This window comes from Brachypodium distachyon, chromosome 4, assembly GCF_000005505.3.
Source record: "Brachypodium distachyon strain Bd21 chromosome 4, Brachypodium_distachyon_v3.0, whole genome shotgun sequence".
NCBI classification, from domain to species: domain Eukaryota; kingdom Viridiplantae; phylum Streptophyta; class Magnoliopsida; order Poales; family Poaceae; genus Brachypodium; species Brachypodium distachyon.
The window spans coordinates 9,179,228-9,193,988 of record NC_016134.3 but is presented as its reverse complement, the minus strand read 5'-3'; the positions used below and the strand labels follow the sequence as shown (position 1 = coordinate 9,193,988).

Genomic DNA, 14,761 nt, shown 5'->3' with positions numbered 1-14,761 from the left:
ATGGTTGACGATTGAGATTAATTAATTGGAAGATCCACGGTAGTGCAAGTGTATGCATGTGGCCGCATTAATCATGTAGTATATCATAATTAATGTGTCGATCGAGGTCGCCGTCCTAGCTAATCCAATCCAATTAATGAAGAGGCTCTGCTTCCATGATTCTACTTGCTTCCGAGATCTAGTCTTGAGAGCTGTGACATTGACGGAGCTTTAACTATCTGAAGATGTTCAAAAACAGATAAATATGACGTTAATTGATACTCATGATTTCTTAAAACTATAAATGCAACATGTCATATGAGTTGCACGCACACCCACAACCAGTTGAAAGTAACAAATTAATCTGGCCTTCATTCCACAAAACACCTCGGATATAATTGTTTTCATTTTTCTCATACTATATCTCGTTTTTATTTTGGCTACCACACGTGGCCAATAACTGTTCTCACTCATTTAATTTAAATCAATAATAATGATCGAGCACCGTAAACGATAGATGTCTTGGTTTAAGTGCACATATTGGAGTACCTACGGATGGAACAGTCGATCGAGAACATGTGACGTTTCTGGCAGTTAACTTGACTCTATCAATTTTAGTGCCGGAGTACGGGGTGGGATCGATCCGCCATATGAGCTTGTGACATGTACATATGTTTTCCGAAATGGGCACTGTGTATGTACATATATGACTATAATTTTCTCGAGAGAGACAAATACCCCAGAATGACCATATTTGCATCATGCATGCTAGGGAAAAGACCGTCAGAGCACTCGATGCGTCGGATCATAATGTTACAAGCCTCGCTCAAAACTAGATTTGGCTTTGGCGGTTGGTACGTACCTGGGCTCAAAAGCTACCGTATATCTCACTGCAACATAATGCAAGCTAGAGGATTATTAAGGAATAAGGACTACCCAAAGGCGCGGTACATCTATCTGGCAGCATACCTAGTAACAATGATAGTCTTGCTCTTGAACAGGTGCCCTCTCGAAACGGGCACTCAGATGACATCTGAGCAGAATTATTTGACATTTTTAATACTCATTACTACATCATGATTATTTTGCAAGGAGCATGGAGTTCATCATGATGGCGTCGAACCCGGCGGGTATTGCACTAGGCCTCTCAGGCATGCATCACACGATGTTGCACCAACCGCTCTGGCCGGTAGAGATTGCATCAACATAGAATATATCGATGCATGCTATAATATATATGTGTGTATTGCAACGATATACCGAAGTATCCCCTCCAACCGTGAACACTACTACAGAAAGGCTTATCAGTAACGGTCGAAAAACAACATCAGTAACGGTCGGGGCCGCCGTTACTAACTTCGTGTTACTGATGATGGGTATCATCAGTAACGGTCGCTCCAACCGTTACTCAGTGGCGAGCGGCCCGACCTGACCATTACTGATGAATACCAACATCAGTGACGGTCCCGTTTCCGCGCCCGTCACTGATGATATGTACATCAGTAACGGTCGCTTTGCCACATCAGTGTCGGGCGAGCGACTGACACTGATACATTTTTGGTAATTAAAAAAACAATTAAAACCACAGAAAATACACAGGAAATACACAGAAAAATATATACAGCACAACACATCACACCACAGCACAGAGAAATACACAACCACATCATTTAAAGCATACAAATGTATATAAAGCCGCATCATTTAAAGCGTATAAAGAATATAAATGTATCTCACTTCATGACATTGATTACAAAGTGTCAAAATTTCATAAAATCATATAAAGAATACAAATGTATTTCATTTCAAGTTTGAAGCTATTGTTGTGGGTGAACCCTAGTAACCACTTGTTCCACACGTTCGTAGAAGTCCCCACTAGGCTTGATGACCTCATTGTTGATGAGATGGGCGAACTCCCTTTAAATGTTATACTCGACCCATTTAGGTCGGTGTGCCATTGTCATTCGGGGCCGTCAGTACTCTTCCATTGCCGCGACTGACCTCTTCCACTCAGGCTTGAACATGCTGGCATTCTCCATAAGTATGTGACAGTAGTAGCCACAGTACACACTGCCGCCCGGCTGTTGCTGGCAAGGGAACCTGTGGTTGTGGTGAGGCTCGTCTTTATAGCCTTTACCAGCTAGTTTCCCTTGGTCGCCACTTTCCAGGCAGTGTTAATGAGTGATTTGATGGGTTTCCAGTACCGACCTCGAACACCCTTCTTCGGAAGTAGTGAATCGAAGTAGTACACCGCGGACCAAGGCAAACAAATGAGTAGTGTCACCCAATGGTCTCTGTTTTCAAAAGAAACAAAATTTAGTATCTAAGGGTGTATAAGAAAGATTGAATTAGAAAAAACAAACGGTTCCATATATAAAATCCAACTTACTCCAAATTAAGGAAGAAGAGGATAAAGTTGTGGTCCGCGTATTTCTCCAAACATGCCACCGAGTATTTAGATGCCAGGGTTCTTGAGGGATCCTTTTCTGGCTCAAGACCGATGTCACCGTAGTTGAACACCGCGGGGTCTAGAATGGCTACTCTTTTTACCTCCATTCGCCGCATTTCTCTTAATTGGTAGGCAGACCACAGCCTTAAGAGGTTGATATCAAGCTTTTGGCGGTTGAAGAGGTGGAACAGTTCGTTGAACTCTACACCAAAGGTGATAGGACGTTCCTGAATGTTTCCAGTTTCTTGGTCAAAGAAGCCATAGTCTCGTGGGATTCAAACATTGATTTGTTGGGCATGCTGTTGAGAACCAGCTGATGCTTGCATGTAGAACTGATGAAGCTCTTGCATCTCTCTGGATACGGCATGCAGGGAATCTTCGGTGACCATCGGTGTTCCAGGATAGTAAATAAGCACCCGGTCAAACTCCCTAGCCACGAAATAGGATCCGTCTTCGAATCTCTGACCTTGACGGTGGTTCTTCATGAGAATGTCAGGACTATTGTCTTCTCAGACTCCAGTTCATAGTGCATCTCATCTTGATTGACATTGGAGGACTCCTTGATGGTCTTGCCGCCGCGCCCCCTCTTTTTATGCCTCCTCTTAGTGTCCCATGCCTTTTGCTCCTCTGCCTTGTACTTGTCATCGATCTTGCGGCCACCCATGGACTCAGCGGCACCCAAGATAGAGAAGGTAGGAGGGACGCTTCCAGTCTGTGCCGACCCTGTGGTCTGGCTATCTTTGAGCTGTGAAGGCATCGACATTGCCCGCTCTTCATCTCCGTCAGCATCGACAGGAGGAAGTATCCTAGGGGAAAGGCCGAGCGGCGATTGAGAACTGCCTTTGTGGGCGGACGGAGATGGAGTCATAGAGGGCCGGTGCTGGTTGCAGAGAGATACCAAGCTCCTAGGCCACATAATGCGGTAGTTTGGACAACCTCCTAAGATATCCACGCCTTCATCCGGAGGTAGCGGGATAGCATAATCACGATGGTCGTCGACGACGGAGTCCACCATCACACTCACTTGTGTGTCGTTCATAAGAATGCCGTGCACCAGTGGCGGTGATTGTCTTTGCATCAGGCGGCCAATGGCGCCTACAGGCTTTCCAGGCTTGTCTACGTGGATACGACACTTCACCAGTGCTTGCGTGTAACAAGAAGAAGGCATATGTGTGTAAGATCTTTATTCATGAAGGTAAGGAATGAAAAAGAGTTTGAAAAGTATGCTTACAAGGATGTTGTCGCTCGGACCGGATCGTTATCCCGGATGCCCTCGCTTGGGTTTGGTTGGCTAGCGGGGGGGTTGTCCATCCTAGGAGCCGGGCTGTAACCTGGAGTGTATGTGTCATCGTCTTCCATATGTGTGTCGGAGGCGGCGCTGCTCTTTAGCAGGGTGCTCTTTCGCGGGGGAAGAGGAGGAAGGAGGTTTCTCAAACCTTCCACTCCTCCCCCGAGTATGGCGTCAAGGGCGGGGTGGTCTTTGGCCAATGCCGACACCAAATGATGGACAGCTTGCACTGCATATTCTCTTGACACACCATAGATGCTTGCTCTCGCGCCTCCGCCTTAGCTTGTTTTATCATTTCAGCAGAAGCGGGGAGCTTTTTCTGGATCCTGCTTCACTTCGGAGCAGGCGGGAAATAATCATCCCAGCAGGCCTCTTCGCCTTCGCCTAAAACACGGCCCGTGTGCTCCGCCTTTTGCAAGCCAGAGGTCACAGCCGACTCCCACCTCTTGCTCTGCACGGAGTCGGCGGATGTTTCTGACCTCTTGCTCTCCTCTCATTTGTGGGCATTTTCCTGTTATCATATAAGACAAGATGTGAGTCTATATGGATCATGAGTGTCATAATTAACGCCAAAAACAAATTAATGCACGTGAACCCTTACCGTAAAAATTTTAATAGGCGGCTGCATTGGCTCAATGCCCGCCCACTCCTCTGGTGTCATGTGCTGACGTGCATATTCTCTAGCACGTTGGTCCTCCAGCATGTTATGCACTAGAGGCACCCTGCCCGCTGCCTCGAGAATTCAGTCCTGCTTGCGCCAGACCTTCTTCTTCCCCTCTTTCCCTGCACTCCCTAGCCTGTGGTTCAAGGGCTTCCTTGCGCGCAACGCCCTCATACGTTCACTCTTCGCAATGACGGCAGGGTCAGACTATTCCTTCTTGAATTTTTCCCATTCGGCCTCATCAGTTATCGGTGGTTTTCCAATTAGCAAGACCATTCCGCACTGCTATGTTGACGGACGCTAGGAATCGCTCGCGCCACTCGTCAGTGACTTGGAACCTCCTTGCAACATCCGTGATGCACGTGTTTCTAACGACTTCGAAGATGTCACTCCACTCGTCGGTGATCTTCCAATATTTACGTGCAACGGCTCCATAGGTCGTTGCGAAGGCCTTCTGTGCCCTCTCAGGCGACTTCGGGCGGCCTCTGTCAGAGTGCCGGGTGACCACGTAACAAAACTCCTTCAAGTTGTGGCTCCCCCTCGGTAACGGTCACAGAGTAGTTGACCGTTACTAATGTGCTCCTATGCTTTTTGGACAGTTCTATCAATTTAAATTTAGAAAACCTGTCCCTTTGAAATTATGTTTGAGAAATAAATTCATGCATTTCTCTATTATTTGTGCTACATTAAATTCAATAAATTCATCACATGCATACAAATTTCACACATAATTTCACTTAGTATAAAGTTTGCATTCAAATTCAGTACGAGTACATTACAATGTGACTACTAGTGCTTCTCCTTCCTTCGGTAAGTCATAACTTGACTCGTCGCAGTAGTGCTTCCGAGGTAGGGTTTTTGTGGTATTTTCTCGCTCTCGCTCCCATCACTTATTCTTTTCCCTCTCCTTTTGATCGTTAATATCGTGCGTTCCGCTTCTTCGTCATCTGCGGCGGTCGTCGGATCATGGAAACCTTCGTAGTCTTCTTGTGAAGTAACTCCGTCCACTCGAACAATGATTCTTTTCCCTCTTCTTACTACGACGCGGCCTTTATTTGCCGGGTCGTCTATGTAGAATACCTGCTTGCATTGTTTAGCAAAGACCCATGGTTCCTCTCTTGCCGGGATTTTTCTCACGTCAACTTGTTCACGAGGGATCTCAGGAGGTAGCACCATCGTCGTGAACCTGTGACTTTCTTCTTTGTCACCTTTGTTCCATCTTACACGGAACATTGGGATCTTTGTGATCGAGTACTCCAATTCCCAGATCTCCTCGATAACACCGAAGAACGCTTTGGTTTTGCTGTTGTCGTCGGTCGCGGTCTCAGAAGTCATGACTACACCACTATTTTGATACGTGCTTTTACGGTCCTGAGACGCAGTGTAGAAGTTATAGCCGTTGATCGCATATGATTTCCAAGTAGAGACATGGTAAGCAGGTTCCCGTGACAAACATGCAACCGTCTCTTCAGATTCATTGGTCGTCTCCCTGCCGTACCAATAATTCTTCAGCCACGCTGCGAATGTTTTATTGTGCTCCTAGTGGATCCAGACTTCTCCTCTTTTAGGGTTTTCATTTCGCAGTTGTTCCATGTGCATTTCCTGATAAGGCCGGCAGCAATCGATAGTTTGTAACACAACCAAATGTGCTCTTTCAAAGTCAGCTTCCCTTCCTCTTCCATAGACATTAAGGAATGTATGTCCAAGGCCACCTTCGCCATCAAGCTTGCCCTTGTGCTGTGATTCGGGAACACCTATTGATTTCTGATCGGCCAACCAATCCGTGCAGAACTCGATGCACTCTTCTGCCCTAAAGCCTTCCACGATGCTACCTTCCGGACGCGATCTGTTACGAACGTAGTGCTTCAGAGCCCCGTTGTATCATTCAGGGCCATACATGTTATGCAGGAACGAGGGCCCTAGGGACAAGATCTCATCGCATATGTGGATCATTAGATGGATCATGATATCGAAGAATGATGGAGGGAAGAACATTTCGAATTCGCACAGAATCTGTATCATACTATCCTGCAGTATCTGGCATCGTCTAATGGTGATTGACTTCTGGGAGATGCTTTCAAAGAAGTCAGAAAGCTTCATGATTGTCTCCCTTATGTGCGGCTCCATCATACCTCTGATTGCGACTGGAAGTAACTGAGTGAGTATGACATGGTTGTCGTGAAACTTCATGCTAGATAGCTTGTGACTCTTCATGTCAACTAGATGCTTGATGCTCGACGAGTAGTTCGATGGGACTTTAATGCCCTGCAGGCACTGGCACATCCTATGCAATTCGTCTTTGTACAGGTTGTAACATGCAAGACGACACCGCGAGGTCACCGTCATGAAACCATTCTTGTCGGCTGCCGACACTTAATCTTTGCCCCACAACTCTTTTCTGATAGACATGAGTTACAGGTCCTTCCGTGCATTGGGTCCATCTTTCATCTTCTCTGGAATATTCATTAGCAACCCCAGCACGCTGTCGCATACATTTTTCTCCACGTGCATGACATCTATGCTGTGGCGGCATTCTAAATGTGCCCAGTACTCCAGGTCCCAAAATACGGACCTCCTTTTCCACACGACGCCTTCAGGTTCCTTATATTTCTTCGCAGCAATCTTTCCGGGTACAACCTCAAGATCGTTCACAATTTCGAGGATTTCCATACCAGACTTCTCCTTCGGCGCTGTCCCGTGCTTCGTCTTCCCATTGAACCTTTCCTTGTCATCCCTCCAAGGGTCTTTAGCATCCAACCACTTTCAGTGGCTCATGTAAAAAATTTTGGATGAAGCGGGCAACTTCTCCGATGTCGTGTTTTCCCCGCACTTTGTACAGGCCTTGTAGCCATGTGTCACCTGGCATGAAGTATTTCCATTCGCAGGGTAGTCTTGCACGCAGGTCAGAAGCGCTGCTCTCATCGTGAAGTACTCCCTCCTGTTTGCGTCCCAAACCACTCTGCCAGGGTTCCAAAGCTGCTTCAGTTCATCCTTCACTAGCTGCAGATACACATTTAGGTCAACTCCCGGCTGCTTTAGACCCTGTATGAGCATGCACATGTGGATGTACATTCTCTTCATGATTAACCATGGAGGAAGGTTGTAGACAAACAAGATCACTAGCCATGTTCTGTGCTTGTTGTTCATGTTTCCGAAAGGATTTATCCCGTCAGTGTTGAGACCGAGCCTCAGGTTTCTGGGCTCTGCCCCAAAATCTGGAAATGACGTGTCGAAGTTCCTCCACTGAGTCCCATCGGTAGGGTGTCTTAGGACCCCAGCTTCCTCCACACGGTATTGCCCGTCAGGATCGAATGCAGCCTGCGCCGGATCGTGATAGACGAGATACCTCGCGTCTTTAACGTTCTGCATCCAACGCTCAACTCGGCCACCTGCCACAAGATACCAGACAGTCTTTGCCGGCCTGCCCTTCATCACTTCTTCCCCATCGTCTTTGCCTATTCTGGCATTTTTCTTCTTGTATCTCGATGCACCGCATATGTGGCAGCTCTCATGGTTCTCGTACTCTCCAATGTATACCATGCAATCGTTTGGACATGAATGATGTTTCACGCAATCTAATCCAAGCGTGCATGTAATCTTCTTCGCCTCGTATGTGCTCTTGGGCAACTTGTTTGGCTGTGGAAAAACCGAAGCAAGGTAACTCTACAAGTCCGTGAAGCCCTTGTCTGACCAGCATGATGCTGCCTTCAGCCTCAAATGTTCGAGCGTCACTTCGATCACGTTGTTTTCTTCGCCAGCTCCATCATACAAGGGTGTGTTTGCGTCCTCCAACAATTTTTTGAACTGAGCAGACTCTGCCTCATCTTCGGGGTCCTCCAGCTGGTCTCGTAGGTACGGGTCATATAGCATTTCGGCAATCCTGCCACATGGAGCTCCTTCACCTTCCACATTAGCCTCCTCATCAACCCCTGTTTCTTCCTCAGAATTATTCTCCAGATCATAGCGCAGGACATCATCATCTTCGCCACCGCTACCGACATCAACCGCATCCTCCCCGTGACAAGTCCAGCGAGAATAACCTTCCACAAAACCTGATGCCATCACGTGCATCTGAACATCTTCAGGCTTCGTCATGCATGTGTTTCCACATTTGCGACATGGACAACGCATCATCACAAGTCATTTTCATTCCATATCACCTTTCGCGACTCCAAAAAAGACCGTCCATTCGGTTATCCATCAAGCATTGATTCTTTCCTTGGCATACATCCAAGAACGGTCCTTCGATCTACAACAATACACAAGAAAACACAAAGCAAAATAGTTAGCCTAATCATTGACAAGGGGATTAAGGTGTTAATTAACCGGGACTAATTAAAATTTTGAAATTAGAGACATTCAGAGAGAAATTGGAGGCCGGTGAGAAAGATCGGGAGGGAGAGAGAGCTTGCAATGGAGAGGGAAGCTCCGGGAGACGACGAGGAGGCCGCATTTTGGCCGGCGGCCGAAGCTCAAAAAATTTGAAATTGGGGAACTTCGGAGAGAATTGGAGGCGGCGAGATAGATCGTGAGGGAGAGAGAGCTCGCAAGGCAGAGGGAAGGTTCGGGCTCGAAGATCGGAGCTCGCCGGCCATGGCCAGCCAGCCGCCGGCCATGGGGATGGGGGCTGCCGGCGCGCGCGGGGGGGAGAGAGGAGGAAGGGAGAGGGAGGAGGGGTACCTGCGGGGCTCGCCGCCGGCCGAATCGGGCATGGCTTCGCTGTCGCCGGGGAAGAAGGGTCGCAGCTGGTCCATTACGACGCGCAGCGCGACCAGCTGCGGCTCTAGCCTGCGTATTTAAACCGCGACACTCATCAGTGGCGGTCGGGACACGTGTGACCGTTACTGATAAGGGAGGATACATCAGTAACTGTCGCTTTATCACGGCCCGTTACTGATGTACCACGCGAGAGCGACCGTTATTGATGTGTACCACACATCAGTGGCGGTCGCCTTTGGGCGACCGTTACTGATGCGAGGTTCATCAGTAACGGTCGTCTCTTAACGGACCGCCACTTATGTCTCTAGCGAGTTATGATGGTACATCAGTGGCGGGCGCCTCGCGCGACCGCCACTGATGTATGGCTGGGCGGGGACGGGCAGACCCCACTCTGTTCATCAGTAGCGGTCGCGCCGGACCCGTTACTGATGTGCCGTGACATATAGACCGTTTTGTAGTAGTGGAAAGAGTGTACAGACAATTAAACTTTTGTAAAAACATCCCTCTTCCTTCCATTACTGCCGCCAGTTAGTGCTTCGATTTACACCACAGGAGTTAATGTGCATGCCAAATCAATTACGAAAGAATAAAAACAAACAACAAAATTTACTTCCCGCCAGCTCGGGCCATCAGGGAGACCAGAGGGGTGTAGTTGGGCTAAATGGAAAGTTACATCCCAAAACACAAACGTCTACTCTTTTGCGGCAAATCGGTGGAGCCAATACGTCCACTCTTATATGGACAGAGAAATTGCTACATTACAAACTCATGACGTACATCAGTTATTGTAAAAAAAAACTCATGACGTACATCCTTGTTAGCTATAATCTTGATTCTTGTATCCTTCATGTTTTAGTTCTGTTTGTGTGGTTTAGGAGTTCGATTTCTGGCTGAAGATGTATGAGGCGAGATGTGCGACGTTGAAGCCGTGACATGCTGCATAGTCAAAGAGTCCAGCAACCGAGCAACGTATCAGGCAAAGTCATGGAGAGATTTCCGGTGATTAGGGGAAGTTTGTTAGGTGCATGGCCGAGATGTGAGCGTGGGGCCAAAAGCGATTCCTGCAGGGATCGATGGTGCGTGCGTGGCATGGTGGCACAAAATCAGGTCATGATTGTTGCGATCTGGTGGTGTGCATGTGTGTTATATTAGGCATGTATAGTAGAGAATTAATGGAGAGAAAAGAAAATGTTGTGGTTGTGTGAGGCAGCCCGATGCCAATCCCTGTTTCTGTCTCTCTCTTTCTTGAGTTGATTGTGTGAAGCAACTAGAGGAAGAAGAAGAGGAGCAGAAGTGTTTGCCAGTTCCTGCCGTGGCAGTCTCACGGCAGAACGGCAGACCGCAACGCCGAAGAGGAAGGAGTTCTGCAGCGGCAAACTGCAATGCCTGTGTGTGCGCAGTTCCTTCACCAGCTCCTGCCTTGGCAGGCTCGCGCCAGACAGCAGAGGGGAGCCGAGGTATTCAGCTCCTACAATCCTGACAATATATAGGGCTTGTTTGGTTTACAACCAAAGCTAACCCTACCAATATATTGGCTGGCCCGTAACATTTGGTGGCGCTGTTTGGATTGGTTCCAAAAATTTGGTCCACCCAGCCCATCTGGGGCGCGCCTGCGCTATTCCGTTGGAAGCATCGGCGAGTTTGCGGGCGACGAAAAGGTTCGCCAAATAATTGGCAGCGTTGTTCTCCCCTCTAATCTCGGGTGGGTCCCTCCCAGCCTGTTTCTTTACGTATATATGGTTGAATAACGAACACAGAAAAATCGCTGCAGGAAAATTGGGTTGCGCGTACCTTCTGTTATTATCTTTTTCCTTCTTTTTTCCCGGTAGACCTGCTATACCATATCCCAACAGAAGTATCTCCATGTTATCTCCTTGCAAGTGAGTCGGTGCATCAAAGATACCTCGATTGTCTTCTCTAATCCATTATTTACTTCCGGATCTACCTGAGGAATAAAGAAGTAGTTCGTGCTAAAGTTTTCCAAGGAATAACTTAGCATCATGCTTAAATGTTTGAGCACTTCATTGGCTGTAAACCAAATGTAGGTCTAAAAAGTTTGCCAAATAATTGGTCATCAAAATGGCTGTAATCCAAACAATATCCACTTACCAAATTTTTGGTCATGCCCTTATTTTGGTCATGCCAAAATTTGCCAATTTTTTGGTAAGACAGGTTGGGGCTCAAACCAAACAGACCCATAGAACGCACTGACTACCAAGAAATCTAGATTTGCGGCTGACATAATAGTAGCACTATCAGCCTAGCTAGCTAACATTGCCACATACTATTTCTCCTCTCAACGCAGTATTTCCTTGTATCTACTGCAGCAAGCCATAATCATGCATGCAGCATGTAATATTGCAAGCTAGAGAATTATTAAGAGAACCAAAGGGGAGGGGAAACCACGTGGCGGAGTTGCACACAATATACCCATGGAATGAAATTACTGGGTGGTGGAGTTTGTCATGATGAAGGCGATGTTGCCGTCCAGGCCGGTGTTGTGGCAGCTGCCGCTCTGGCAGCCTTGACCGCAGTAGTTCATGCCGAGGCCGCATGACCCGTGCTGGCTGCAGCAGTAGCCGTCGGTGCAAGCCTTGCCGCCGTTCTGCTTGCCGCACAGCTTCTCGTAGCTGCAGGGGCCGCTCTGGCAGTCGATGCTGCAGAACTCGGAGCCGAGGCCGCAGTACCCCCACATGCTGCAGCAGAGGTTGTTGTCGCACAGCTTGCCGCCGGCCTCCTTGCCGCACCTGACGTCATGGCGGCAGGGTCCGCTCTGGCAGTTGTTGGCGCAGTACTCGGAGCCGAAGCCGCAGTAGCCCAGCCTGCTGCAGCAGTGGTTGTTGGGGCAGAGGGTGCCGTTGGCCTGGGTGCCGCACCGCTTGCTCTTGTAGCAGGCGCCGCTCTGGCACCCGTTGCTGCAGTAGTCCATGCCGATGCCGCAGTTCCCGTACTGGTTGCAGCACAGGTTGTTGGGGCACTCCATGCCGTTGCCCTGCTTGCCGCACTTCTGCGCCTGCGCCCCCTGCACCGCCACCAAGGCCAGCAGTACCACGGCAGCGCCGAGCGGTGCGAGGACCTTCGTCTTCATCTTCGACCTTCTGTTTTCCTCTTCTTCTTTCTTGGCTAAGTATGTACTACTAGTAAGTAGTAGTGCTTGTGTGTGGACTGTAGAGTGTATATAATGTGTTGATGATATATCCCCTGTCTCGCTTAATTAAATGAGGTTCAGTGTACCATTCCCCATGTATGTGGCTAACGATTGTTCGAGATTAATTAATCTGGGAGATGCACGGTGCATGCATGTGATCATGTCAATCATGTAGTATGTAACATAATCTGTACGTAGATCGAGGTCGTCGTCTCCATAAGTGCTAATCCAATATACAATTAATGGAATCCTGGCACGAATGGCTCTTGTGCTCTGCGTCCATGATTCTGCCGGCTTTCGATGCGAGATCTAGTTTTGAGAGCTGTGACATTGATGCAGTAGATAAGACTGTCTCACCGAGTCCAAAGTCGCGTGTGGCAGGCATCCGAATAGGATCTTGTGCTCTGCTTCCTTGATACTCTCCACGTACAGTTCTGACATTGCACCAATAACTATTGTTGCAGCGAGGTAGGGAGATGTGGCCTCGGGGGAAGCTACTGCGGCTCCGGCTGCCCTGCAGAGCGACTGATGCTTCACTGGATCCAGCGGCGCTGTCGAGACCATCATGAACAACCCCACGGTTCCGGTTGCAGAATAATCTTGACCTTATGTGCCATGGGACTGATCGAAGGGAGTAGTATTGCGACTACAAATAATGTGCAGTGTAGCAGTTCCATGTCGCCACGTGCGGCTGTTTTCCTTCGTTATATTAGTACTAGTAGTTAAGTGGCCCAAATTTGTTTAAATATGAATGTATCTATGTCTAAAAAACGTATAGAAAGTTATTTAATATGGGAAGGAGGAAGTATTATATTACATGCAGGTTAATTAGTGCAGTAGGACCAAAATCTTTGCTTTAGTACGTATAGAAATATTCTTAATAGCATGGAGAAGTGTACTCATATAGCTCCAATACAAGATGCACTTGACTCTAAGCTAGTAAGCTGAAACTAGACAAATAGTCCCTAAACTCTCAATCAAAGCGAACGATGAGTTGCAACAAGCTAGGAACAAGCAGTGGCATGCAAAAGCAATTTCAAAGCAGTACTCATACACCTTTTACACCTGTCCCTAAACTCTCATCGCAGTTGGATGCATGGAACAAAATCACGTTTGGTGTGTGAGAATGGAAAGCAAAACTGCCATCACATTCATCGCAGTTGCATGTGGCATACATCAAGACACATCCTCTGAACATATAAATACTAATAAGCTAACACATCGAAGAGAACCAGTTTTTCCTAGCCAGAAACATCCAGTCCAAACATTTCTCGTCAATCTGTGTGAGGTATTAGAGGAAAACTAAAGAAAACAGGGCAACAATGGTTAGATATGGTATTGCCACCTCAGACGCGACTCTCCGGATCGTGGTAAAAACTGCGGCGAGAAGCATGCTATGTGCTGAAGTACATTGCTCTTTTCTAAAGCAGTCGATTAGTGCAAATCATACCCCTGCAAGTGTAGTGAAGAGGTGGTTGAATGCTTGGGATTTAACCCTGCGCAATTGGCGAAATTCTAGCAACTGACTTCCATCTGTCCATGGAGAGTCTTGATCTTCTTCAGCAACATCATTCCTGCCGTGGTCTTTATGTAGGTACTCACAGCTAGTGGCCTCCATCTTGACAGAGAGTGTAGTTAATTTAGCTTTGGCACAGAAAGTTGTACACTAGGCCAGCATATATTTTTGAAACAGGTGCCTTTTTTCCATTTTCAGAGGAGCCACAATGCCACATATATATAGTTGCATCTATAATTAAGTGTCTTTATTTCGACAAGTAATTCACAGGGAAGCTACTGATTCAAGCAACTTAGGGCTTTTCTGTTAGCAAAGAGGACTTGTATGTGAAATCGGTGCTCTGTTTTGCTATATATCGCTCCGGATCCTCTGATCGCAAATATAGGCTCCCCACGGCGTGGACGAGTGGACGTTGCGCCGTGGGCGTAGAGGTAGGTGCACACAGGCCTGAAGGCAGCGTGTCATGCACGCCGTGCTCACGGCCGGCGATTTTGGGCACTGCCTGAAACACCGAACTCTGCACTGATTTTCACCTGAGGGAATCTAGTTATTTTTGCGGCTAATTGAAAAACATATCTATTGATGAATTTTGGAATTGGGAACTTGTCTACTCCCTCCAATTCTAAATTCTTGACTTAAATTTGTCCAAATATGGATGCATCTATTCTTAAAAAGCGTTTAGATACATGTAATATTTCGATAACAATTTAGAATCGGAGGGAGTAATCTATAATGCGGAAGAGGCTTGATCTAAAGAATCAATCTAGCTTTGATTGATCGGAAGAAGAACTACGGGAGCCCTCCGGGGGGATTACGGAGCACGATCTCCCCGGAGGCAGCATGATGCGGAAGGTGTGGCCAAGGATCAGCGATGTTAGTCTAACCGTTCAGATACCATGTAGAAAGATGCGACTTGTGGAATCCCGATCTCTGTTGTTGTATTGATTTGAGTATCTGACCGTTATGGGGTATATATAGAGTACAAAGTAGGAAGATAGACT

General features: G+C 47.4%; 1 protein-coding gene across 1 annotated transcript; it reads right to left on the bottom strand.

Moving 5' to 3' along the window:
- Positions 1-11,138: 11,138 nt before the first annotated feature.
- LOC100836367 (agglutinin isolectin 3) lies at positions 11,139-12,270 on the bottom strand. The gene has a single exon (XM_003575608.3). It carries the CDS (start codon positions 12,182-12,184, stop codon positions 11,540-11,542), a length of 645 nt encoding a protein of 214 aa, XP_003575656.1. The 5' UTR covers positions 12,185-12,270; the 3' UTR covers positions 11,139-11,539.
- Between the last annotated feature and the right edge of the window lie 2,491 nt (positions 12,271-14,761).

Coding starts and splice junctions, on each gene's coding strand:
- LOC100836367 (XM_003575608.3), bottom strand. CDS start 12,184: ATGAAGACGAAGGTCCTCGCACCGCTCGGCGCTGCCGTGGTACTGCTG.